This window comes from Equus asinus, chromosome 26, assembly GCF_041296235.1.
Source record: "Equus asinus isolate D_3611 breed Donkey chromosome 26, EquAss-T2T_v2, whole genome shotgun sequence".
NCBI classification, from domain to species: domain Eukaryota; kingdom Metazoa; phylum Chordata; class Mammalia; order Perissodactyla; family Equidae; genus Equus; species Equus asinus.
In genome coordinates this window covers 18,773,163-18,800,404 of record NC_091815.1, presented here as the reverse complement: position 1 = coordinate 18,800,404, position 27,242 = coordinate 18,773,163, and the positions used below count along the sequence as shown (strand labels likewise).

Here is a 27,242-nt window from a genome sequence, read left to right as displayed (position 1 = left end):
TGGAGCAGCCCTTCTCGGGTCTTGGAGGAGGATTTGGTGGGCTCCTCGCTCAGCCAACGGAGGATTCAGGGTCCCTGGAGTGGCCAGCCTGGCTGGGGCCAAAGTTGTGCATGTCACAGCAAGGTCGCACCCCCCAGCCCACCCCGGGGCTGTTCGATCTTCCAGCCTCCTCGCTTCCTGTGGATGTGGTCACAGGCCCTGGTGAACCCGATGGGCCCGGTGGTTACCAAGGAATTAGTCCGTGCCGCTGGGCTGGCAGATAAGGGGCACGTGTTGGTGTCGCAATGAGGCGCTTGTGGCAGGCGTTCACACAGCCTCACCAGAAGGAGGTTAAGTGGCAGGGCGTTCCTGAAGGCAGGCTCACGATGCTGTCTGCAGGAGGCCTGGGGGAGCCAGAGCGCATCTTTCTGGCCTCGATGAACCTGCAGAAATCAGTCCCATGGTCCCTTCAAGACCAGGATTTTCCAAAATCGTTTGCAGGTGTGGAGGATGCGGCCAGAACTGGCGGAATTACTTCCAGGGTTGACTTAGCAGACGACTCTGATGTGAGTGCTCAGAGGGTGGGCCCTCTTCACCGTCTCGCTATTCCTGGCTGAGCAGGCTGACACATGCCCCCCATGCTCCGCCTGTCCTTGGCAAGCAGGCCCTCTGGGGCCCAGCCTGCCCTCCGGTCAGCGAGCACCGCCTCTTTTCCAGCCTGCCTGCGCAGTTTGTTGAGTTATAGACACTTCCTGGGTGACCGCAGGTACACGCATGGTTCTAGGAGCAGGGAGATGTAACCGAAGAAAACCTGTCTCTGAAGCTCCAGAGGGGAGATAAACAGGATAAATAAGTCAGTGTACAGTGTATTCCATGGTGACAAGTACCGCGGAGAAAGTAAAACCAGGAAAGCTAACAGAGGGAGTCCTGGCACTGGTTTGCAGTTTTGAGTAGAGTGGCATCGAAGGCCTGGTGCAGAGGTCGAGTCAGATGAGAGGAGCTGAGGGGCCGAGCCCTGGGGCCACAGAGGAAAGGGCCAGCAGAGAGGCAGAAGATGGAGAGGAGAGGTCCGGGGAGGGGGGATGAGGTCAGAGAGGCGAGGGGCCGAGCAGCAGAGGGCCTGGGTCTGATGGTGATGTGCTGAGCAGACTGCAGTGGGGCGAGGGCAGCCAAGGAGCCCCACAGTGGGAGAGGGGACCAGGCCTGGTCTCTGGTCAGAGCCTTCACGGTGAGAGGCAGGCAGGTTCTGGGCGTGTTTCATGCCGGGCCTGGTGAACCCTGAGGCACAGTAGTTACCGAATCTGGTCCACATCTGGTTTTGAAGGTAGAGCCAGCAGGATTTGCCGTCTGATCCAGGGTCACTCCAGGGTTTTCAATTTGAGTACCTAGAGGATGGAGTTGTTATGAAACGAGGTGGGGAAGACTGGGAGAAGGGTCCAGACCACCTGTGCCTGGGGAAATTGAGGCGGCAGAGGGGAGAACAGAGGAGCATGCTGGGAAAGGTTCATTTCCAGCAAGAGTTACCCACATTGTGACAGATTCCCCTGGATGTCATTTAGAATTTTTTTTTTTGCTTTTTAAAAAAATTTTATTAAGGTCATAACAGTTTACAACATTGTGAAATTTCAGTTGTACATTATTATTTGTCAGTCACCATATAAATGTGCCCCTTTACTGCTTTCTCCCATTCTTAACCCCCTTGCCACTGGTAACCACTGATCTGTTCTCTTTGTCCATGTGTTAATCTTCCACATATGAGTGAAATCATATGGTGTTTGTCTTTCTCTACCTGGCTTATTTCGTTTAACATAATATTCTCAAGGTGCATCCATGTTGTTGCAAATGGGATGATTTTGTCTTTTTTTATGGCTGAGTAGTATTCCATTGTGTATATATGCCACATCTTTATCTAACCATCCGTTGATGGGCACCTGGGTTGCTTCCATGTCTTGGCTATTGCAAATAATGCTGCAGTGAATATAGATGTGTCTAAGTCTCTTTGAGTTGTTGATTTCAAGTTCTTTGGATAAATGCCCAGTAGTAGGTTAGCTGGGTTGTATGGTATTTCTGTTTTTAGTTTTTTGAGAAGTCTCCATACTGTCTTCCATAGTGGCTAGAGTAGTTTGCATTCCCACCAGCAGTGGATGAGGGTTCCCTTTTCTCCACATCCTCTCCTACATTTGTTATTTTTTGTCTTGGTGATTATAGCCATTCTAACGGGTGTAAGGTGGTATCTTAGTGTAGTTCTGATTTGCATTTCCCTGATGATTAGCGATGTTGAACATCATTTCATGTACCTGTGGCCCATGTGTATATCTTCTTTGGGAAAATATCCGTTCGTATCCTCTGCCCATGTTTTGATCAGCTGGTGTGTTTTTCTGTTGTTGAGTTGTGTGAGTTCCTTATATATTTTGGAGATTAACCCCTTGTCGGATGTATGATTTACAAATGTTTTCTGCCAGTTGGTGGGTTGTCTTTTTGTGTTGTTCCTGGTTTCCTTTGCCTTGCAGAAGGTCTTTAGTCTGAGGAAGTCCCACTTGTTTATTTTTTCTTTCATTTCCTTTGCCCCAGTAGACTTGGTCTACTTTAAGGATCTTTGAAAAGTCAAAGAGTGTCAGAGAATGTCCTGCCTATATTTTCTTCTAGAAGCTTTATGGTTTCAGGTCTTACCTTAAGGTCTTTGATCCATTTTGAGTTAATTTTTGTGTATGGCATAAGATAATGGTCTGCTTTCATTCTTTTGCATGTGGCTGTCCAGTTCTCCCAACACCATTTATTGAAGAGACTTTCTTTTCTCCATTGTATGTTGTTAGCTCCTTTTTCAAAGATCTAGCTGTGTAGATGTGTGGTTTTGTTTCTGAGCTTTCAATTCTGTTCCATTGATCTCTGTGTCTGTTTTTGTGCCAGTACCATGCTGTTTTGATTACTGTAGCTTTGTAGTATGTTTTGAAGTCAGGGATTGTGATGCCTCCCGTTTTGTTCTTTTTTCTCAGGATTGCTTTAGCTATTCGGGGTCTTTTGTCGTCCCATGTAAATTTTAGGATTCTTTGTTCTATGTCTGTGAAGAATGTCGTTGGGATTCTGATAGGGCTTACATTGAATCTGTAGATTGCTTTAGATAGTATGGACATTTTAACTATATTCATTCTTCCAATCCATGTGTGTGGAATATCTTTCCATTTCGTTATCGATTTCTTTCAATAATGTCTTATAGTTTTCATTTAGAATTTTTATAAATGGACTGTTGCTATGCTGGGGGAAAAGCTAGCATAAAATCATTAAGAACATTTCTTGTAAAGTTTGGCATTTGCTCTGGGAAGTTTCTGAAAGGCATTAATCCAGGCCCAAGGAGGGTGGCAGCACCTGAGAGGTTGTGATCTGATTGCGTCATGAGGCGGGCTGACAGTCGGGGGCACCAGCCACCCCTCATGAGGATGGTCCTGGGCTGCATGACATGTGGACACCTAAGGAACCAGCTGCAGTGGTCCTCTCTTGGCTAGATCCCTCTCACCTTGGGAGTCTTCTTTGCAGAGAGCCCCCAGGAGGCTGAAACCAGTGGCCTGGGCCCCGGGGGCCTTGCTGGGCCACCTCATCGACCCAGCTGCTCAGGGTCTCTTGCTGGGCAGTCCAGGCAGCCCACATGGGGCCAGCCCACCTGTAGCCCCCACTGCCCTCGTGCACAGGGGGAGAAAGCCTTTGTGCGGACCCCCCTTTGCCTGAGGCTTGGCCCCTCCAGGAGAAGATTTGCAGGGTCTGGTGCTGGTCCGCACTCCTGGCGGAAGTTGTGGCCACCAACAGCTGGGACCCCTTGGTGCTCAACCCAGCGGAGATGGGGGCCAGGAGGCGCAGGACCCAGGTGCTGCCAGTGCACTCTGGGGGCTGGGGGTGCATGGGAGACATGCCAGGTTATGGGAGCCCCAGCCATGTCAGTGCTTTTCCCTCCTCGGGCCGTGACCAGTCTGAGCAGCCCCTCAAAGCTCTCCTCCAGGTCGCCTCCAAGAGCAGCCACTTCTGCATTGCCAGGGAGGGCTGTGCTGCTGGCCTGTTCTGGAGCACAGGTCCATCTTTGCTAGAAAGGAGGATTTCTTCTTGTTTCCTACCTTCCTGTAAAAGAATGGGGAGTGACCACCCCTTGGTCCCCATGTTGCCATTAGTTGAGGCTCCACAGTTCTGCTCCAAGGAGAGCAGCCAGCCTGGGAGAACATCTTCCTCCGGGATGGCTGCCCTGCCGGGGCAGGGCTGTTGGTGCAGGCAGGACCCTGCGCCCCACCTCCGTCACCCAGGGGCCAGTCCAGTTCTGACCTGCCTGGCTGGACAGTGGAAGAGCTCACCGTCAGGCAAGGCTAGGGCACAGTGGCCCTGGCCAGGACTGGGTTGCAGCACCACACCTTGGAAATCCTCTCCTGGGGCCATACCTCAGGCAAAGGTCTTGGCCTTGCACATCCTGCGGCTGAAGGGCCAGAGGAGCCCTTGGAACTTCCTCTTCTCTTGATGCCCTGTGGTCTCAGTTTCTGGCAACCACAAAGTCAGGCCAGTCTGGCCCCAGAGAGGGAGCAGCCCAGCTGTGTTGGTTGCGGCTCCGAGCTGGGGCAGGATCGTAAGACGGGCATTGTTTCTCCTGCTACATGGGCACAGCCTGGGCCCTGGGAGAGTTGGCATGGAGCGTCCCTGCTCCAGGATAGTTCTCCAGGCCCAGGGAGCAGATGGCTCTGTTCGCTCTGTGCCCAGCGAAGTGTCTGTGCCCAAAACCCAGCACCCCGGGGGCCACCCTCTGAGATCCCTCCCTGGTTCCCAGACACTCTCTGAAGTCTTGTTGGTTCGTGACATCCTTGGGGCTTGTGCCTGGGCAGTGGGCCAGCTGGTAGGCCGTGGAGGGTTATTTCCAGCCGTGCAGGATGACCACCCGTGGCTTTAATGCTCTTCTCTCCTATTTCCTGATGAGGCCCTTTGCTGCATTCTTCTTCCTGCGTGCTTTCCTTCTGCCCCTTTCATCAGATCTGCTGTGATGTGGTGGTTGCTGGGGAGACTGGGTTTCAGACCCCATGTGTCATCGAGAGTTTGGAACCCCATGCCGTCCAGCAGTGAGGTTACTCTACAGGAAGTGGTGAGGGCCGCCAAGAAAACAGGCCCCTCTGCAGGGCCGCGCACGTCTGGAAACCACTGTCCGAGTCGCTTCTGCTGCCACCGCCCCCTTCAGGTTCCCGCCCTCCTGTCGCCGCCGGCTTCCCTGTCGCGGCCAGTTGGGTTGGATTTATTCCGATGGGCTCTATGCACTTAGCAGTTGAGAAAGTTATTTGTCATTTTGCTATAAAACATCAGACACACTGTGACCTGAGCAACTGTGACAACAGAGAGTTCAAGCACAGTCTGGAATTTCAGCGACATTTACAGTGCTTGGAGGTCTGGTGTCTGCAGCATCTCCTTAATCCCGTCTCGATCTGGCACCCTGTCTCAGGGGCCTGCCCATGTGTCTCTAATGGCTGTTAATAACAGCTCCTCGGGCGCCCTGTATGCCGACGAAAAATCCGTCTGAAGCTTTTGCATCTCATGTGGCTGTTAAAAATTGACGTTCCTTTATTGATGTAACTGGTTCCTGCCAAATACTTGGGGACAAATAAAGGTGGCTGAACTCAGAGACAAGCAAAGAACCATTTGTTCGTGGAATTGCTGGCCAATTGATGTTGTAGTTAAACGAGCTGTCGTTTAAAAGAATCTTGAAAGAAAGAAAGGAGACTGTTTGGAGAAGTTAATGTTCGGAGTGACTATGCCGGGAACCGGCGACAGAGCCGTTCTGAGAGTCAGAGTCGCGCGGGATCCCTTCTCCAGCCTCCCGGCCACGTCCTTGGAGAGCCCCAGCCCGCTTCGCTTTCCCTCCTGCTCCCTGAGCTCTGGCCGCCGCCTCAGCCTTGCTGCTGCTCCATCACATGCCCTGCTTCTCCCCGCCTCTGTATGTCCACTTGCTCTGCCCTCCGCTGCAGACCCCCTCTTCCAGGAAGTCTTCCATGAGTCCCATCCCTTTGTCTGTGCTCTCCTAGCCATGGTGTCTGCCTTGTCCGACTTCACACTGTCACAGTTAATCAGGTAACGCTCGTCTCCATGGCCTGAGGGCCTGAGTCTGCCTTGCTCGTCCTGTGATCATAACACTTCACGATGGGCATGTAGTAGGTGTGCAGTGGGGCTGCCGATGGACTTGATGAATGAGCCCTAGGGAAGCTGGGTGTGATGGATCCCTCCCAAGAGCTTCCCTTCCTGGGTCTCCCTGGGTACTCCCAGGAATACTGGCGCAGTTATGGCCTGTTGCCCTGCAGACTAATTACTTTAGACAAGTGTGGAAGATCGAGGAGGCGGCATCATTGATTTTCTCATAAAAGTGCAATTTGTAAAGTGAGAGGACCTTCCTGGCAATACCTCAGCCATCTTTGCTGACGGGCCCTTGTGGCCCCTACAGAAAGAGTGGAGAGGGTCTCTCAGGTGACTTACTCTGTAGCAGCCCCCGATCCTCCCTGGTGTGCACTTGGCTCCTGGCCCACTGTGGGGCAGGCGTCCCCTCAGCCTTGGGAGGACTGGAGCCCTCGGCTGTGCCCGACGTGGTCAGGCAGGAGCGCCCTGTCCTGGGCCAGCGGAAGACAGTGAAGAAGGCTCACACTAACCTTATGGCAGGTGCCAGGGACCCACCTGGGAAGGCTGCCCACCTGAGCCCCTCCCCACGCCTGCTACCCTAGGCCAGAAGCAGCACCTGCAACCAGGCTGGGGGCCGAGGAGTCAGAGGGAGCTCTGGGCCCCTTTATCCTCAGGCTTTCCTCTCCTCCCCCGGCTCCCACCCGCCTTTCTTCCTCCCCACCGCTTCCTGGAGTTAGCCTCTTCCTCCACACCTGCTCCACCCTCCTCCCGGGTGATTGAGGGAGCCCAGGGATGCGAAACCTGTGGACACCGAGGGCCACTGTATTCATTCTGCTGCGCCATTTTATGTAAGGCACTTGAGCGTCTGTGGATTTTGGTATGTGAGGGTGTTCCTGGAACCAATCCCCCGCAGATACTGAGGGACCACTGTGTTCATTGCCAGGCACCAGGCAGAGGACCTGCCCAGAGCCTGCAGGGGACACCAGTGTGCAAACTGGCCTCAGACTTGGACGAACCCCTCAGTGGGGCTAGTGTAGGAGGGGGACACCGTGGGAGCAAGCTGTGAGGGGCCAGGGTGGCCCTCTGCCTGCAGCCCTTAGAGATTTTTTTTTTGAGGAAGATTAGCCCTGACCTAACATCTGCTGCCAATCCTCCTCTTTTTGCTGAGGAAGACTGGCCCTGAGCTAACATCTGTGGCCATTTTCCTCCACTTTATATGTGGGACGCCTACCACAGCATGGCTTGCCAAGCGGTGCCATGTCTGCACCTGGGATCATAACCGGCGAACCCTGGGCCGCCGAAGTGGAACGTGTGCACTTAACCGCTGCGCCACTGGGCCGGCCCCAGCCCTTAGAGATTGTGACCCCCAGGATGCTGCTGGGAGTGAGAGTGGAGGGTCATCGGATTAGGTCGTAGGATGTGACAGCATCCAGTCCAGGTATGATCGTCATTCCCATTTCACAGGGGAGGGAACTGAGGCCAGACAAGCATACTCGGGAGCTGGGAACCCTACCACCAGGGTGAGCCCTGCCCGGGACTGAACAAGGGGGACTCTGGGGACCCTTTGTCCCCCGCCCAGGCCTGGGCCCCGATGGTTCTTTCTTCTGGGCTGTGGCTGGGTGATGTCCCCACATCCTGACCACCTGTCTGTTCTGAGGGGCCTTGGCAGCTGGAAGTGACAAGGGAGGCGAGGTGACCTGGTGAGTCACCCACCCTGGGGCCTCAGCTTGGCTTCCAGATTCTGTTTTCCATCACATTAATTGCATTTATTATTCATAAACTTCTAAAACTGGCTTCTGGGGCCTCAATTTTCCGCGCCCCCCCAGGCTGTCACAGCTGAGGCTCCTCTGTGTTGGCTCGCTAGGGCTCCCCTGTGGCTTTGAGCCGGGATCAGAGGCTGGCTCAGCCGAGGGCCCTTTGAATTTGGAAATGAAAACAAAGGATCCCCGGCTTGGTGGTTTCCCGCAGCCTCAGGAGGCTGAGCCTTTTCTCTCCTCTGTCTGGAAGAGCCGGGTGACGGGGGAGCTGTCACCTCCACCGCCCGCACTTGGCCGCCCCCCAGTGCCAGAGGCTCTCTGCTGCCTCCTTTGTCCCACCTTGTCCGTCAGCATCTGCTGTGGCCGGCACTCTGGTCTTCCCTGCCCCTTGTGCTGTGGCGGGCCTGTGCCCTGGGGCTCCTTCCCTGTGGAAGCTGCGGTCTGTCTCGGCTCCTCGTCCTCAGGCTGTCCTCAGATGTCTTAACTGTCCCATGTTTGTGTGGCCCGGACTGCCCCGTCTCAGGCCTTCTCTGGAGCAGGGAGAGCAGGTCTGAGGAGGCCAGAGGGGGCTACACCTCAAGAGTCCCTCACTGGACCTCCTCGCCTCCGCCTGGCTCCTTCCTGATCCTCTTCCTGAGGCCCAGCAACCGCTCAAAGGGCGTGACCCTCCCCAGCCACTTGTGGACGCCCCCAGCTGGCAGCTTTCTCCCCTGGTTGAAGGAGTCTGTTCTTCACTCCCCTTGCTCATCCTTTCCCTGATCAGGTGTCCATTTCTACAGAGGGCTCTACTTGTTGGAAGGACAGTTACCTCTGAGGGGCGTCAGAGCCCAGTGCAGCTCTCTGTTTCTCAGAAACGCGTGTTCCTGCCCTGGGGCCCAGGGAAGGCCTGATGGGCTCTCGTCCCACGGGAGAGGTCTGACTTTAGGAGAAGCCGTTTCTGCCTGCTTTGACCGCAGTGACCCAGGGAGACAGGAGGGCCAGGCAGCTCCGAGGCCAGGTGAGGGGCTCGGGTTCAGGCCTCACTTCTTAAAGGGATGAGCTTGAAAGTTTCTTGCCTGCCAGGGAAAAAATAGCAAACATAGAAAACAGAGATGCTGGAACAGTCACTTGAAGACGCCTGGCAGCATCCGCCAAAGCTGAGCATTAATTCCACTCGTCATCCAGCGGATGCACCAGAGACACATAAGAGAACGTGCTGTATGTGGACTGGGTGTGGACTGGGGGTACTCTAAACTGGGGAACTCACAGCCCCACTGTGGAGATGGATGAACTGTGGTGTGTTCACACGATGGGTACCGTCAAGGAGGGAGAACCAGCAGGTCATTGCTGCACGGAGAACATGGGCGGACGGCTCTCACGGGGGCCGTGTTGAGCCAAAGAAGCCGGACTCAAGAGGACACATCCCCTGTCGTTCTGCTATGTGAAGTTCCCCAAGAGCAAAATTTTGGGATGGAGGAGCAGAGCGCAGGGAAGGGGGCGGCGATGGCTCCCACGAGGGGACTAGAAATGCTCTGTCTCTTGATCTAGGAGGTACGCGTGTGAGATTTCATCAGTCTCGACACCTAAGATGTGTGCACTTCACTGTATGTACGTTTCAATAGATAAGTTTACCAAGAACCAAGCAAACAAACCAAGCCTGTAAAGCAGGGCTGCCGCCACCACAGTCTGGACAGAGGCTGCTGCCTGTCCCTTGTCTTGAGTGGTCCTTGTACCTTCCAGATTTGCAGGCATCTCAGGAGCTGCAGGCTGACGCGCTAACTGACCGTGTGCACTTTCAGAGTCATTCTCTTGGCTGGTCAGAGAAAGAAAATGAAAGTTAAATGCAATTTAGGGAAGTACTGCCCGGGCTGTCTGTTAAAGCCAGGACCTGAACATTGAGTCGATTAGAAGCAATTATAAAAGGGACAGCATTTCTTAATGTTTCTCATTTGACAGGAAGGTTTTTAAATATGGGGCATTAGTTAATAAAAAGTCCCCAGAAGCCTATTGTAATATATTACCTAATTCCTAACAGTTTGTAGCCAATGAAATAGGTAAAAAGGGAATGTAAAATTAATATATAGTTATTATTAAAATTGCCTTATAAATTAGTTAAGTCCCCTGGAGGTACAAAGTGGGCCTCATTATTCTCACACAGTCTCAGGGGCCTTGGTGTGCCCTGTGTGTGAGGAGTGGGAACTCCCCCTTAGCGGGGAGGGCGGGCTCCGGCTCTGTAGTTGAAGGATAAACACGCGCTCATGCTGAAGGAGGCGAGAACTCACAGCCAGACTACAGAAATTTCTTGAAGAAACCTCTTCCGTAGTTACTGAAGTTTCTGGGGAGGCAGACAGTTTGATGCATCGTCGAGTTTGTTCTGTGGCCGAGGCAAGGAAGGCTGGGAAGGATCTCCCGATTGACATGCGTTGGAATGGGTTGGGGGCCACACACAAGTGTTTGTGGAGCTCCTGGGACCCGCCTGACCCAGAACTGGTGGGTAGAAACAGTTCCCTTAAGGTGTGTTTGCCCCGAACACCCTGTTGCAGGCAGAGAGAGTGGGCCTGTCACCACGTGCCCAGCCACAGCTGCAGGCCGGCACAGCTCAGGGGGCCGAGGTGCCCGTGGAAGAGGTGTGTGTGTGACTCGGGCAGCATGAGGGCCGCTGTCTCCAGGCTGCGCCTGCAGGGAGCCCCAGCTTCCCACCTTTGCCGTGCAGCAGTGTGTTTCACTGGGGATTTAGAAGCCACGAATGGAAATCCATTCAGATCCGAGCCGTTTGCTGAATCCGGGTTTTCTGCCTACAGGCATTTGGGGAATGCCAGGTGTTTTGCATTCTGGGTGATTTGCCCCATACTTGTCAAATCTGTTGGGAGTGGCAGGCTCGCTTCCAGGGAACAGCACAGTCCACAGGCAGGGACGCTTCCTGCTGTTCCCAGGGGGACGGAGAGCTAGGGTCTTCCCAGCGACAGCACCAGAGACAGACGCAGTGCTTCAGAGCTGCACACTCTGCCCCGTCCTGTCTTTGGCCCCCTCCACTGCAGCAGGAGCCCAAGTCGTCTGTGTCTCCCTAGGGGGTGGGTGGTCCACTGAGGGCCATGCGTGGTGTGGGCAGCCAGAGGAAGCAGGCGGGGCTGTGTTGCAGCCGGTCTCTGACGTCCCCCACTCCCACTGCAGGAGAGAGACCTCCTCGGGCAGAACCCGATTCCAGAGAAGAAAGATAAGTGGGCTTTGGAGGCATTGCTGAGCAGACTTTCCTGTGGCTTGGGTTCTTCACACCCTGCACAGTCTTACCTGCAGAGTTTGTTCTGAATTGTGGTCCCTCAAGCCAGGCTGAAGCTTTCTCAAGGTGTCCCTGTGAGTGGCAGGCAGTGTGCACTTGCGACCCCTTGTGGCAGCTTCTCAGAGTCGTCCTGGATCATGGCTGTGGGTTGTGTCCTCCGGCCGGGCACACGGACAGAGGCCCTATGGGGCAAGAGTGAGGCCAGGAGAGCTGGTCTTTAACAGGTAGACTTCATTTCTTCCGAAAAATATTTTCAAAATGAAAACAGCTTTCTCTAATAAAAAAAAAATATTACACATGCCGGTAGGAAACTCAGTCAGTACAGAGCATTATAAACAAGACATAAAACCTGTGATGCAGAGGTTCACTCACTCCTGTTGCTTGAGCAGACGCGCTCTGGAGCTCTCCAGGGGCGCAGACAGACAAACTTTGATCTGCTGGGATCACACCAGGCGGAGTTCGTTCCTCCTTCTGTGTGAAGTGGAAATCTCTTCCTTCAGTGAACCAGGGCACACTGCGCCTGTGGGGCGCCGCGGTAGCCACTGAACCACTCCTCCGGGGACAGCCGGCTGGAGTCTGACTTTCCAGCACGAACAGTACTGTGATGCTCAACCTTATCTAATCACCTCTTGGTGTTTAACTGATCAATCTCCTTGGGGTCAGTTCCTGCAAATGGAATTGCTAGGGGAAATTTTGAAGCACAGAACCAACTGCCCACTAGGAGTTGTTCTCTCACAGCTGGGGATGGCGGTAATATCTGGGGACCATGTGCTTCCGGGGGATTTTCTCACTTAATCCCATGAGGTGGGGAGCAGCAACCTCCTCACTTTATAGGACTCAGAGCCAGGAGGCTGTAAAGAGTTGGCCCAAGATCCCACAGCGGACAGATGGGTCCTGAAGGAGCTAGGTGGCCTCTCTCTAGAAACTGCTCTCAGCCGCTGAGCTGGACACACACACACACACACACATACCCCCATGAGTGCCTGTGTGCCCACTAGGGCCTCAAAGCTAATTGTGTTGTTTTTATTAATATTCATCTTTACCATCCTGATAAGGGAAAAGTAACACCCCACCTTGATTTGCACTTCTTGGATGACTGGCAAGGTGAGACTTCTCTCATGGGTGTTTCTTGGGCGTTTGTCTTGATAGCTTTTCTTTCTTTGGCACAGTGTGCTATTGAGACGTTTGTGATTGACTTACTGATCTACAAGGGCACGTTATAATACGGCTCTTCATGTTACTGCTCTGTTTGTCAAAGTATTATTCCCAATTTGATATACAGAAATTTTAGACATGGTCAAATTGATCCTTTCCTGTATAGTGTATCACTTTTGCATATAATTACATAGGCGTTTTCTACTATCTCAGTGCAATTCAACTGTTTGCATGTGTTTTCTTCTGTCTTTATGATTTTTGTTTAAAAAGTATTTTCTGTACAATTCTGAAATATTTCAACACTGGTATGGTTAGGATAACATATCCATTTATCTATGTGGTTTTATTTTTTATGTTTAACGCTTTATCTAAAATCCATTTAAGAGTGATGAATAAGCAAGAATTCTGGCTATTTTGCCCCCATGAAATGGCTGGTCAAACCACTGTCTTTGGAATAATGTCTTTACACCACTGACTTAAAATTCCACCTTTACCGTATTCCACATTCCTGTGTGTTTTATCAGCATAGAATAGCCCTTGCTGCAGTGACAGCAAAAAGCCATGGCTCAGTATTCAGCACAGTGCAAGTTTATTTCTGGCTCATGTTGCAGTCAGGCCGGGCCCCATAGCTCTCCTCCAGCAGTGTTGAGGCTGCTTCCATTGGCCAACTCTGCCCGCCTTGAGAGGGGAGAGAAAGCACAGAGGACTGACATCTGCTCTTAAAAGCCTTGCCCGGAAGCAGCACTCGTCACTTCCACTCGTGCTCCTGTTGGTGAGAGTCAGTCACGTGGTTCCAGCCTAACTGCAGGGAGACTGAGAACTGTGCCCAGAAAGAAGATGTGGAGTGGCGAGCACGGGCCAGCTCTCCACCCAGGGCTCCTCCTGGAGGGGTGGGGTTAAGGCTGTGTGCGTGTGCTTGTGCATGTGTGCGTGTTCTGTCATGATCATTAGACCCGTTCAGGCTGACCATCCTTGCCATCGTTACCCTTTCCTCGGATGTACTAAGGGTCTACTGTGTGCACATCAGTGTGTCCAGCCTTGCTACAGGGTGACTTCGGCCTGCCTCTGGGAGTTCCCTTTGAGAGTGGTAGGGACAGAGGGCAGGTGCTGGAATAGCCGTGTGCAGAACTAAAAGCCATGATGGGGTATGTGTCAGAGGAGGAGGGGTTTCCCCCGTGAAGGGCTTTCGATGGTGAGGGTGGGGAGAGGCCGCCCAGAACCCCCTCCGGCCACTGCCTCCTGGGTGGGCAGGTGGGCCAGGAGGGGACCTGGTTAAAGGATAACAGGGCAGCCAGGTGGACTGGGGGGAGCAATGAGGAGGGTCTGCAGTAATCCTGGAAAGAGGGGACCTGACAGGGTGCTGGCAGTGCGTGGGCTTGGGATGGTGTTGGGGGCGGAGCCTGGAATGGACAGCTTAGGGTGTGCTGGGCAATATGTGGATGCCCAGGGTCCCTGCAGTGGCCAGTGTGGCAGATGGGAAGCACACCTTCATGGTGCACCCTCCTCCACATCCTCCAAGCTCTCATTGCGTTTTGTGAGCCTTCTAAATTTGAGTGGGTGATTTGGTTCCTTACACGGTCACTCTGATGAGATACTCGGCAGTGTGTGCGGGTTGGGGGGGCGGCGGAATGGAGAAATCAAAGGCCTTCTCTGCCTCAAGACTGGACAGGAGAAGGGAGACCCTGACCCTCCTCAAATAACCAGCGCTCCCACGTTGGAGCATGACCGTCACAGGCCGGGAGCCAGGAGAGGGCTTCCGAACCACACGGTGCGCCGTGACTAGATCGGTCTGCCAGGATGAGGGCGGAGGTCCTGCACGCCCTTTCGTGGCTCTGAAGCTCTCTGAAATGGGATTTCACACCCCAAAGAATTCTTGGTAGTTGTCTGCTGGCTTTGGTTAGCAGTGTTAGTACCATAAAGAAAGAATATGTAACTTTGCATCAATAAGCAAAGAATAATTAAAATATAATTAAAAGCATGAATTCTTATAATTATTGGCTTTATATAATGTGTATTTAAAAACAAGACATCTGTTAAGGCTTTCTTTTGAATCTTTACAGAAACCAAGAGAGGGTAGCATTTTAATTAAAAATGGATTAGTTCAAAAACAGCTTAATCACTTTGTCATCATAGGACTTAGACCTTATAAATTAGCTATTGATAAATAGGTTTAAGTTACCAAAAATTTTAATTCCTGGGTATTGCAGGAGTATTTTTAGGAACCTGCCCTGCATCTCTGGGCTGTCAGTAGGAGAAAGGCTCAGAGCCCATGAGTTAGTTCTTAAATTGCCTTTCTCATCCTCTGTGGCCCCAGAGTGGACATCCCGCAGCAGGTTTGGGACAGATGGGGAGCACCTGTAGCTGTTCCACCTCCCGGATGCTGAAGCCCTGGAAGCTGGCATCGCTCCCTGAGTGTGTCCTCGCCGTGCTGAACCATGGCTGAGGTCCTCTGCTGAGTGCCCGTGGGAGCACAGGTGTGAGCACACATGGAGATGGGCTACAGGCCAAGCCCCTGCCCCCTTGGAGAGCATCCCCACCAGCAGCACCTCCCCTTTTCAGGGCTGATCTTTCTATAGGGGCAGCGTGAGTGCAACCCCCATTTATCATCTTAAGTGGATAAAGACTTTCAAAGTGATAAATAGCACTCCCATTGTTCCTTCAGCCACATGTGACTAAATAATATTTGGAGTCATGTGTGGCGATGGGAAGGCTCATTAGAAGAGGAGTCTTCGGCAGCTCCCTAAACAGCTGATATGCTGCCATGAAACAGCCACACGCCGGTGCAAAGAGCTGTTTCCACCAAGGGCCTGCCCCGGCTTGGCCCTGCCGGACCGTGTCTGGGCCTCTCTCCACAGCCGGTTTGGGTTTGACCTGGGCTTTGTGGCTCCTGGGCGCTCAGGAGAACTTTCTCAAAGAGGAGGCATCGTCGTGTCATAGGTACCTGGGGTAGTGCTCACCTAGTGAGGGATCATTGCTCTCGCTTACTGCACGTGGCCGGGAGTCCTGGGCTGCAGTGACATAGCTCCCCTGGGTCCCTCCAGCCTCGAGGTGGCCTCGGCCTCCTGCTGTCCGCTGACCCCAGGGGTACTGGTTCCCTGTTTTCAGTCCTGTGCCTAAAATACCCGGAGTGGTTTGTGTATACGCTGGGCCCGGCCGGGGCAGTGCCTGCTGCTTCTCTTCCCTTCCTCCCTTCAGAGCCTCGAGCAGAGGGCCATCTAGGGAGACTGGGGAGACGAGGCAAAGTGAGCTGGGCCCCACTGCACGTGGCCCACCGATTGAGAAGGGGAAGGCCACAGTGCTGCCCAGAGCTGGGCCTGGCTGGGGAGAGAGGCCCCTGTAGAAAGGCATTGATCTAAAATGATGCTTTGCACAGAAAGTTATATCTGAAACGACACATTTGTGAAATACTTGAGGATCGTGAGGCTGAGAAGAGTTTGAGGTTTGGAAATAAAGTAGTGCTGGGCTCTGCAGAAACAAAACAGAATACCCTGGAGGGCTTCCGAAAACAAAGCCCTTTCTTTCTCTAGAGGGGGTGACTTGGGGCTGGGGGCCTGTCCTGACTGCCCGGGGCGCTCCGGGCCTTGTCCCCTGCAGGGGTTGTATTCAGGAAGCGCACCTTTTGCTGGACGCTTCCATGCTTTGTTTCTTCCACTGGGGGTGGGAGGGGAGTCTGTGGAGTTGGGAGAGTGGTGGCAGGTGGTGCCTCCAAGAATGCTCTGGGCAGGGTGGGGGGCCGCCGGGCACCTGAGAGAGACAGTCGTGCCCCGACCAGGCTCCTCTATGACCCGACCTCAGGACGAGCTATTAAGTAAAAGAAAGGGAACGTTGCCCAGCAAGGCTCCAGCCAGGGGCTCTGCGGAAGAGAAGCCCTTACTCGCCTGCGCTGGGTGGCCGAGCAGAGCGACGTGGTCAGAGCTTGGCAGCTGCTTGTCCAAGGCCCTCAGCAGCCAGGTTTGCTGGAGGTGGCTTTGTTCCCCAAGTGCTAAGGACAGAGAGCCCCATTTGGCCTTTGTGGCCCTTTGGTGGCCCAGGCTGCCATGCTGGGGACAGGAGCAGGTGAGGGCGCAGACGAGAACCTGGGTTCTGTTTGAGTCATCCCACCAGCTGTTTTCCAGAGACCGGCAGACGCCATCTGGGGACGGGGAGCTTCCAGCCCCGTGTGCCCCTGCCCAGAACTCAAACAGGCTTTTCCTCAGAGAAGCCTCAGAGCAGACCCTCCCAGCCTCGGTCGTTCACCAGCCACGCTCACGCCCGCCAAAGCCTGTCCCACTGGGAGTGTTATTTGCTTTATAGTTTCTTGATTTCTTTACTTTAAATGTATTTTAAAAGAAAGCTTTATATTCCTGTCATGAGTGAAACCCAGTATAATTTGCCATAAATGGGAGGTAACACTTTAAAATAAATAACTAGTACATAAAAGATGTTTCTCAGTGTCCCCCATGATGCCGTCTCCTGGACTCTTGTCATGCTTTGGGAAATACTAGCTCAAAGAAAGTTGTCCTGCAGACCGGCTTCTCTCCCCAGCATCTCCCGCAAGGGAAGGTAGCTCTGGGTCGCGTTGAACAGGAATTGTCTCCCTCCTCCCTTTCCTGCCCATGCAGTTTGAGCCTCTCTAGATGATTCCTAGGGCAGCCTGGTGCATTTCTAAAGAGGGAGTTTTCAGTTTGGGGCTGAGAAAGGTGTTACTGCTGACGTTGTCAAGGACTAGTGAGATTTGGTCAGATGCAAGCAGACGTTGATCCCAGATTAAGCCAGAGAACAGTTGGCAGATTTTGCCTGTGTTTACACAGCTCTTCCAGGGTCTTCCAAAGCTGGCCCTTCCCACTTGCTCAAAAGTGTCAGCCCCACAGGGGTCTGGATTCACAGATCTGGAATTTTCCGCTTGAGCCATGTGCTGCAGGTTCCAGGTTTTGTCCTCCTGTGTGTTGTCACCACCCGGGCCCCAGTCATGTCCTGCCTTGTCTGCAGGTCCTGCCCCAGGTGTCCTGTGCTTCTTTAGGAGAACCAGCAAAGAAGGTGCTAGAGAGGGTCATAATGGGCCAGCTGCTTGCTCCGTAGCTGAAGGTTAAAACCACTGGCTAGTGTCCTTCATATATAAACTCTTTAAGATCAATAAGAAAAAGATGAACATTCCATTTTCTAAAAAGGAAACAGGCTATTCAGAAGGGAAGAAATAAACATATAAGCATGTTCAAACTTGCCAGTTAATCAGTGAGACAACAAAATACTTCTTTGGTTTGCTGCCAGATTCGCAGTCCAGTGGGCACACAGGCCCCATGCTGCACTGCTCAGGACCCTGAAAATCCTTCTGAGCTTTCTGGGGTCTGTTTGGTAGACATGCACTGAGACTCAAAAATGTGCACATATGCAATAATTCTAGGAATTTAGCCCAAAGACAGTGAAAAGGCATATGGCCACAGGTGTCTACCGTAACACGGAGGTGGAAGCAGCCTAGATAGCTACCAGCAGGAAGCTGGTTAAGTGAATTATAGTGCTGCCCACGGAACGAGTTTACCTATGCAGTCACTCAAGAGAAATGCGCTGAAGACCTCCTGTGTGCCCGTGCTACTCTATGCTCTGGGCAGCCTGCAGGGAGCGAAGCGGAGAAAATCCCGGCCTGATGGTGATGGGAGACGAGAGGATGGATGGGTAGATGGCTAATATGTCGATGGTGGTAAAGGCTGACGGGAAGGGAGTACTCTTTATCCAGGGGGCTCGGGACAGGCATCCCTGTGAAGGAGACATTGGAGGAGGGACCTGAAGAAGAGAGAGCAAGCTGTGGACCTCTGGGACAGACAGTCAGGCAGAGAGAAGCGGGCTCATCTGGTGGCCCTGAGGTGGCAGCTTGCCTGGCAGTCCCAGGAGTAGCAGGAGACAGACTGAGAAGATGAGAGGACATGGGGGATGAGAGGGAGGCAGGCTGCTCACGGGAAGCTGGGCTTGGGTTTGAGCAGAGGAGTCCTGTGATCCTACTTAAATTTGAAAGGACCCCTCTGCGGAGCACACTGTGTGGGGAACAAGGGCTGAAGCAGGGGGCCAGCTGCACCACTGTCACCATCAACCAGGCGAGAGAAGACGGTGCCCTGCACCGGGGACGAGCCGTGTTGGAGGGGAGAAGTTGTCAGGTCCTGGACACAGTGATAGCACTAAAAATAAAAATAGTGTAGACATGTATCTCTTGACAGGGAAAAATGTCCTTGCTTTAGCAGGAACCTTCTCTGGGACATCCTGGCCCTCGTCCAGGACTGGGTGGGGCCATTTGTCCTTATTTGTCCTTGCAGACCCTTTTCAGCTCAGTCAGGCCCTGTGCACAGGTATGAAATGGAAGAAGTTATAAGCCAATGAATAAATTGATGCAAGTACCTGGAAAGACTGGCTTTCTCTGCTAAAGCTGAAGCTACACAAAGTCCTGGGACACAGTTTTTCCACTCCTGGCCGTGTGCCCAGCGGAGATGCGTGCGCATGTGCCCCAAAGGACGGTCCAAGAACGTCCACAGCAGCACTATTCGTGATGCCACCATCTGGAAACAACCAGAATGTCCACCAACAGAAGCATGGAAGGTCATCGGGGTCCACTCCACCAGTGGAACACAGCCAGCACTGAGAGTGAGCAGATGGCATCCTGCCCCCCCCAGGGGGGCCTCACCGGCGTAATACGGAGCAGGGGAGGAAGCCGGACACAAAGAGCTCCTATTGTTTGATGCCATTTACATCAAGTTCAAAAACTGGGGAAACTGACCTGCAGTGTTGGAGTCAGGCCACTGCGAGAGGAGGACTGACGGGTGCTGGGCGCCCAGGGGTGCTCACTTGTGACAGATTGCTGTACAGGGTCCTTAGGATTTCTTTCTCTTTCTGTATGTATGTATGTCCAACTTCAATCAAAAGATGACTTAAGAAACAGCTTGCAGTTAATTGTTTTTAAAAATCTGTCTTTGTGCATAAAAAATGCCTAGAAGGATATTCAACAAAATATTTGATAGAAGTTATCTCTGGGAGATAAGATTATGCATGATTTTTATTGTTTTTCTTCTGTGTAGAGAAGTCCTAAGATCTCTCTCATGTATGAATATATCGTACATGGATATTTCTTAAGTTTCTTAGCAGTCTGATGCAGCCAGGGTTTGGACAGCTAAAGGGATAGAGTGCTTTATCAGTAACTGATATGGAGGAATTCCAAAACTCAGCCTAATCAAGCATGGCAAGAATAAAGGGGAATATTTGTTAATTGAATGTTATGTTATGGCCTCAGTTATGCTTAATACAAGATAGGCAATTTAGAATTCCCAATTATCCAATTAAAATGCTAATTACCTCGTACCTTGATAACGTCGTCGGGAGTGTGTGAACAGCTTCCCTGGTGCCCCTTGCCTTCCTGCCGTGCCCACTGCCGTCTCTGCCGCCTCCCTGGTCTCAGGTGGTGGAGTCTCCCTCCTGACCTCCCTACCGGGGGCCTGTCCTGAGCACCAGCTCCTGCTCCCTACCAGCCCGCCTGGGCACTGTCCTGGGACAGCAGGCTCTGGCCCGGGATTGGGTGGGGCCATTTGTCCCGGCAGACCAGTTCTCAGCTTATTTTGGGCCCCAAGCACAGATGTGAGGTCGGGGCCCTGGAAGCACGGCACCGCGTCATCCACCAGCGTTATTTACAGAACACAAAGCCTTGCCCTGTTGGGACAGCGGCTGTTCCAGTCTCCCCACCACCAACAGACCTGAGGCTTTGCAGGCATCGGGGTCAGAAACCCTCCAACGCAGATTCCACAGGGTCCCTGACCACAGCACAGCTAGCTCTGAGCTGCAGTTTCCTCAGCTGCAAAGGAGGAAAACCATTCCCCCCTGCAAGGATTGATGCGAATGCTAAAAGCTGTGGATGTTTCCTATTGGCTGGGCCTGCGGGAGGTCCTGAGTGGGAAGACCTTGTTGCCCTAAGTCCAGACTTGGGTAGGGGCAGCAGGAGGGGGGCCTGGGGAGGCTCAGGGAGCACCAGGCAGAAAGAAGCTGCTGATGGTGGAGATAGTCACTGCAGCCATTGTCTCAGAAGGGTCACAGAGAGCTCCGTTACAGGAGCTGGGGCTCTCCCGGGAACTTGGGCAGAGCCCTGGACGGGATCCTGGAACCGCCCCTTCACAGGAGGGATTACAGTGGAGGGGGCTCTCCTGCCAGGTGCGTTCTGATGACACCCTGGTCACCCCAGAAGAAACAAGTGGAGTAGCATCTTGCCTTCCCCTGGGAATTCACAGTAACTTGGTCTGCGCTTCCGGTTCCACGTGAAGGACGTCCTCCTCCTCCTGCCGGCTCCACGTCTCCCCAGCTGCTGCCTGCACTTCGGGAAAGTGAAAAACACTCCGCTCGGCCTCGAGGTGACTCAGGGCTCCTCTCTGCAGGACCACGTTTTTCTTACTATCAAGAATTTTCCTTTAGTGAGTAGACAGACCTTCCAAAGGTGTATCACACTGATTACATAGTTCTGGTCATTTTCACCCAGAAAATAAAGTAGGAATTAACTAAGTAGAACATGTGTGAATTGAAAGCGACCCAGTGCTGCGACAGCTGCTCAGAACACAGTCGCTGGGCTCAACGGCACAAGACACTTACACTCCGTCCCTCTCTGTACACGCTGCTGAGACCCTGGCCCTTCCTGAGGAGACAAGACTTCTGGATCCACGCGTGAGTGGGGCAGAGGCAACTGGTGGGGACCATATTGAGGGAAGCCCGTGTGTGCACATCTGTCCTGGAGACGCCACGTGCCTGTCGGCCTGTGCGTCGGGCTGGAGGACGCTCAGAGAACCTGCTGCACTGGAGTGTGTGGGCGCAGGTGTCTGGGCCATGGGTCTATGCCACGCTTCTGTTTGGTTTTAAAGGAGTAGCCAAGAGGCTGTGTCTCCAAGTCCAGCCTCCTTTCCTGCAGCCTGCTGTGTGCTCTCCCTTCGAGGCCTCTGAACAGTGAGGGTGGTGGTGGCTAATGTGTCCAGTCCGTGGCGCTCACTGTCTGTCAAGCATTGTTCTACGCATTCGTACATATTAAATCACTGATGTGGCACAACAGCCCTGTGGGAGGTGTCATCCCGTTTTATAGATGAGGGGACCGAGGCACATGGATGAGGAACATGAGGCCATAGAGCCGGGAGGTGGCAGGGCTGGGATTTGGCTTTGGCGTCAGGGGCAAGGACTACAGGACAAGGGACACGTGGGAGCCCACAGGCCCGGGGAGTGGGGAAGTCATGAGGCACCTGCTGAAACCGCAGTAACGGTGTTGTGGGCCTGCGTTTATCTGAGAGCGCCTTGGTCCCTACCCACCTTCCCAACCCCGTGTCCTAACTGCCCACTCTCCTGGACCCCCTGCTCAGCCGAGTGGCCTCCGCTCCCCTGCCCATCTTCCCTTCCACACTCCTGTTCCTGGCTTGGCCTCCTGGGACCCCAGCGTGCATCGAGGTCCAGCCTGGGAGGGGGATGATGTGGCCAGTGCCACCCACAGCCCCTACTGACCTCCCTGGCTGGCGCCATGTGCCATGCTCACACTTGTGCTGCTATCTCAGCGACGCTCACTGCCCAGGGCAGCCCTTCTGCATTATCTTGGACAGCTAATGCGTTTTCTGTAGGGCTGTGGCTATCTCCTCATCAGACGATAAACCTCAGAGGGCAAGAGCTGGGCCGTGTGCCCAGGAGGCCTCCGTGGGCTGGATTTTCAGGCCTTGGGGGAGGACCAGCAGTGCTGTCCCTGGAGATGTGGATCTTGCAGATCGGGATCCGCTGTCCCTCCCTGTCAGTCATCTCCAGCCTCTGACAAATGAGCCTGTCCCTCTGTCGCTGCAGTAACTCCATCCACCTCGTTATTCACAGCACAGACTCCCAGGTTACTTAAAGGTTCTCGTTACGCCTGAATGCAGAGCATTCTCTTCCTGTGTCTGCCTGGGAGAAATGTATAGGTGACGGTGTCAGAGGAATGGCTGTGCGGGGAGAGTGTCAGGGACTGGGGGCGGCAGGGTGTCTGTGAGGCTGGTGGAGGGATGCGGGCAGACCCCTGCCCTTCCCACTGCTCATCAGGAAGCCTCTCTGTACTCGGGGAGGTGATGGGGCTGGCCACATGCCTTGTCAGGGCACTGCCCACCCCATCCTCCACCCAGGCGAGAAGGAGGGAGCAGGGCGAGACCCAGCAGGACACTTGTGCAGCATGTGGGAGTCACAGATTGACTGAGAGATCAGGCAGAGGTGGCCGCTGGGGCCACTGACCCTGCTGCCTGTCTTCTTGTCTGCTGTCCTCTCATGGATAGACCATTGTTTCTGAAAGTTTTGTTTTGGTTCTTTGTAAAATCTGCCTGTTCTGTTTTCATACTGTACTTTAGGTACCAATGTCTCTATCTGATGATTCTGTTATCAGAAGTCCTGGGGGGCCTCAGCCTGCTGCTTGCTGTGTCTGATAACTCTTGTGGTCTCTTTTTGGATTGTGACTTCATCTTCAGTGTGTGGGGTTGCGTTTATGTATGTGCGCATGTACATATGGGTACATATATGTGCTTATATGTGTGCCTATATGTGTGTGTGCACAGATCCTGGCTGGCCTGGGTTCAGGGTGTGGCCGCCCAGTTTGGTTTCTGTCTGCTCCTGCCCGTGTTCCAGGTGTCACCAGTCAGGGACCAGGTTTTTTGTTAGTCTCCTGGCTTGGAGGTTTCTGAACCATCCAGGTAGTTCACAGCCAAGCCTGAACGCTGTGGAGGACAGACCCGTGCTGTGAATTCTGAGGGAATGTTTATTTTTTCCCAGAGCCCAGGCAAGCTTCCCGACTGCCTCCTTTGGTGCTGCTGGGTTTTCTCTGCGTTCCCTTCTGCTGAGGGCGCTTCCCTGCCCAGGCCCCAGCTGTGCTTGGGGGCGGGGCCTCAGTTCAAGTGCCCTGCTTCTCATGTGCCTGAGGCCTCGTTGCTGTCCCCACATGGCAGTGAAAGCCGAGGCCTCCAGGTCCCCGAGACTGACAGCTCCCTTTTCTTTCTGGCCTCACTTTCCTTCCCGTCGTGTGAGCTCTGCCCTGAGTGGTGGAGGTGGGAAGGTTTCTGGCTGCATCCTCTGCTGTCATCTCGTCGTGGCTCCAGAGGGGCCGATGGGTAGCTTACGGCCGAGTCTGGCCACACGCTGTGTTGGTCAGTCGCTAGGCCCCTGGGTTAGAGTCAGCTGGCCCCCCGCCTGGCTCACTGCGCCCTGTTTTCGCAAAGGTCTAGAGGAGTCTTTATTAAGCGCTTCTTTTGCCACCATGTGAGATGTCTGTGAGCCGTCCCGTGGGAACCAGGTGGCTCTGCTGCTGCGGTCCGCCCTTGCGGCCCGAGCTTGCGAGCTCTGACCACCAGGCTGTCACGGAGCCTCACGTCAAGCATGTGGCACCCGTTCGGTGCCCCGACTCCTCATCCCCGACCCCTTGAAAGTCAGAACATGTCAGACTTGGGTCTTTCCCTGGCCCCCTGGGCTGCTGCACTTGCCCCAGAACTTGGGTGTCTGTGTCCACAGCCCAGGCCCGAAGTCCCAGAGGGCGGGTCCCCGGAGGCGTGTGAGCAAAAAACCAGGGTCCCCTTGCATCCACCTGTTAGTGCCACCAAAGCATCAGTTTGTCCTCACGTCACATCAGAAAAGTTAATTTAGAACAAAATTAGGTGCTGAAATCCCACTGGAAGAACTTCAGAGCCTTCTAAGCAAGGGGTTTTCAGCATGTGTTTTTCCCCTCCTCTTTCTAACCTTCCCCCCCCCATGCATGGGGCGTTGTCCACATGGCCGGCACAGACCACCCAGGGCCGGGCCGCAGTTTGCAGGTGACAGCAAGATCCGCCGTTCCCTAGTTTGGTGCTGCTGTAAGCTGTGCCTTTTACTTAAACAAGGCCGGGGCGCACAGTGCAGGCGCTTTCTTCTGAGCAGACCCACACATGGGGAAGGGCCTGGTGCCAAGACTGGCTAAGGGGCGCCACCCACGCTGCTTCCTAGGCTACTGTAGAAGGTTCTCGTTTGTTCATCCGCTCACACAGATGGTATGGCCGTCCCTCTGCCGTCCTTTCTGAACCTGGCCATTCCCAGTATGCCTGCCGCCGTCTGCCTGTGCCCTGTCCCAGCAGAGGCCCACCGTCCACATCCCCTCTGCTGCTCCCTGAGGCCAGCTTCTGTCTGGCCAGGCTGTGTCTCCCAAGCTCAGGGAGTACTCGGCTCCTTGGCACGTGGGCATCTTCCCCTCCCCGTGGCTCGCCATGCGGAGTCCCGGTGTCAGGCCCTGGGGTCTGGGCAGAGGGCAAAAGTGTGCAGAGCCGTTCTCAGAGGCTGCCTGCCAGCGCTTGGCACAGGGGGCCATGGCACCCTCCCGCCGTGCCTTGGTCTGCCGTCCCCATGGCCTCTGGGACTGGGATGGAAAATGATGGCAGCTTCAAGTGCTCCTGCCATGAATACAGTCAGCTGAGGAAGGGCATGCAAGGCTCTCCCATCCCTGGCAGGTCCTGAAATGCTTTATGTTGAGGAAGTAGTTCACCCGCAGATGCCCAGTTATCCTGTGAGGTTTGTAAGGCAAGTCTGGAAGCCAGCTGAATATGGCAGAACCGTTCCTGAGTAACGACAACTTCATAGCCAGTCGTAACAATTATATGTGATTTGTGTTTACAGTGCCTGGAAGATTCGACTCCTCCACGGACGTTCTCTAAAACAGGCCTAGAACGTCCAGGGCTCGATCACCACTTAGCACGCCCACAGCGGCCTTGGTGTTCTGAGGACAGGGACAGCGGCACAGCCCTGTGCTTGGTCCCCCGCCCTGGTGGCAGGTGGGCAGGGCAGGGATCCACCTGCTCTGACTGCTCAAGGGCCGGCCCCTTGTCCTCGTCCTCCGGGCCAGTGCCCAGTGGCTCCTGCTCTCTTTTCCCTGTGCTCCTCCCCGGGATCAGGCCCAGGACCCCGGGTGTGTCCAGTGCAGGGGCCAGGAGAGCTCTTGTGTTCCTCCCTGGCTGTGTGTCCAGCCTCTCCCAGTGGGGTATGTTGTGGCCACTGGACATGGGAGTCACAGGGAGACACTCCCTCCAGCCCTGCAGAAACTGTGGTCCCTGCCCCAGCCGGTCTTCCCACAGGGCCAGGGCTGTCCTCCAGATGGGCCTGGGAGCCTGGGCAGCACCACAGCATGGGAGGTGGCGAGCTCTTCAGCCTTGCTCCCTCTCCACACTGACCTCTGTGCTTCTGTGGCCTGTGGCTGACCTGGGCTCCAGGCTACAAGTCTCATAGACCCACGCTGGTTTGCCCAGGCCTTCCTGCAGATGCCTCCGACAAGGCCTGGGCTGAGGCTTTACACGGGGGCTGGGGGCGTGTGGGCTCCAGTGAGCCCTCCCTGATGCGTCTTCGTCCCCTGCAGTCTCTTCGAGCACTACTGCTACTCCCGGGGCGGCATGCGCCACAGCTCCTACACCTGCATCTGCGGCAGGTAAGTGAGCATCCTGGGCCACGCGGGGATGATCGTGGGAGAAGGTTAGGGGAAGGTGAGGGACCCCCCCCGTCCCCCAACTTAGATGAAGCTGCTCTCTCCCCACCCACACTAGTGCCCCCCTGAGCCTGGAAGTCCGTCTTCCCTCCTAAGCTCCAGGAGCTGAGGTCACTGCAGCCTGCCCCAGGCTGTGCTGGGCGAAGGAGGGAGCCAGCCCGCCACGGCCCTGCCTCCCTTCCTGTCTCCAGGTGGCTGCTTCTCCAGCCACTGTTGGCCTTCCTCACCCCTTCCACTCAGGCACACACCCAGTCGGGACCAGGCTGTGACCTCAGGCTGTGACAGTGTCTGTGTGTAGCGGGAGTGGAAGGAGCTGTGTCAGTGCAGGAGGCCATGGCTGTGTGTCTGTATGTGGGTGTGTGTCCGTGTGTGGGCGTGTGGGTGGTGCTGTGGCTGTGGCTGTGCGGGGAACATCCATGAATATCGGTGCAGCTTGTGGCTGTAAGTGTGCACTGCTGTGGTCTCTGGGGTTTGCACAGCTCTGTGCCCGTCTCTGTGGCTGCGTGTGCCATTATATGTGTGTTTTTGAGGAGCACGTCCTGGCCCCCCATCCCCTGGGCTCACCCCAGCCCGTGTCCCCACACTGTGCCCCTTGGGGCAGAGGCTCTGGCCTCTGCTCAGCCAGGACGGTGACAGCATCAGTGCTGATGTGCACGTCCTTAGCACATGAATAATACATGTGAACATCTCAGTCCTTGGAAATGTTCTTCTCTGGTGGATAGAGAGAAAAATCATTATTTCTACTTTTATGATTCCTGAGACTCCCGAACGGGGCCATAAATATTACACCCAGGTGGGGTTTTTTGTTTTTTTTTCCTTTGGACAGACTTAAAAGTCCTTTTTTTTCTTAAAGGCTGCGCTCACTAGGGAAGCTCGCTCGAGCAGAGGAGCTGCTCGCGCCTGTCTCCCGCCCCGCAGGCCTTCATGGCACCCCTGACACCGCCCAGGCCTTCCCAGGGGCCTCCCCGCCCTGTTTAGCCACCAGAAAAGGAGGGCGTCCCCTGACTGCCCCGCTTCCTATTTCTGTTCTTTACCTGTCCTGCCCACATCAGGCCTGTATCCCTGGCCGCGAGGGCACCGGCTTGAGCAGCCTGAGCTGGAGAAGCAGTGGGCAGTGCCCCTGTAAGCTGAGCAGGTGCTAGGGCCACCGGGCTGCCTGCCCCACCTCCACTGCAGGCCTGTGCAGCTGCCCCTGGGCCTTGGTGGCAGGCAGCGGTCTTGCCGTGGGGAGGGCACTGCTGGTGATGTGAGCTGTTGACCCCTGACCTTTGCAGTGGGGAGAACTCGGCTGTGCTGCACTATGGACATGCTGGGGCCCCCAATGACCGGACCATCCAGGACGGAGACATGTGGTGAGTGAGGCTGGGAGTGAGCAGCGAGGGGCAGGGGACTCGGCCTCAAGCAGGACTGACCGCCCACTCTGGGAGGGCTGACCCAGGGCAGCCCGGCCCGCTCTGGCCCAGACAACTCTGCCTCGGCTGCCGGCCTGCCTAGTGCC

At 54.5% G+C, this 27,242-nt stretch overlaps 1 protein-coding gene across 3 annotated transcripts in view; it reads left to right on the top strand.

The window, feature by feature from the left end:
* PEPD (peptidase D) overlaps positions 1-27,242 on the top strand; it is a 119,154-nt gene that overhangs the window by 69,330 nt on the left and 22,582 nt on the right. For 2 of the 3 annotated variants that reach the window (XM_044760356.2, XM_044760355.2), the window contains 2 exons: positions 25,619-25,687; positions 27,019-27,096. The exons of the other annotated variant lie outside the window; for it this stretch is intronic. In XM_044760356.2, coding sequence (XP_044616291.2) covers positions 25,619-25,687; positions 27,019-27,096 — 147 coding nt within the window. The remainder of the gene's footprint in view (positions 1-25,618; positions 25,688-27,018; positions 27,097-27,242) is intronic. 3 annotated transcript variants of the gene reach the window in all.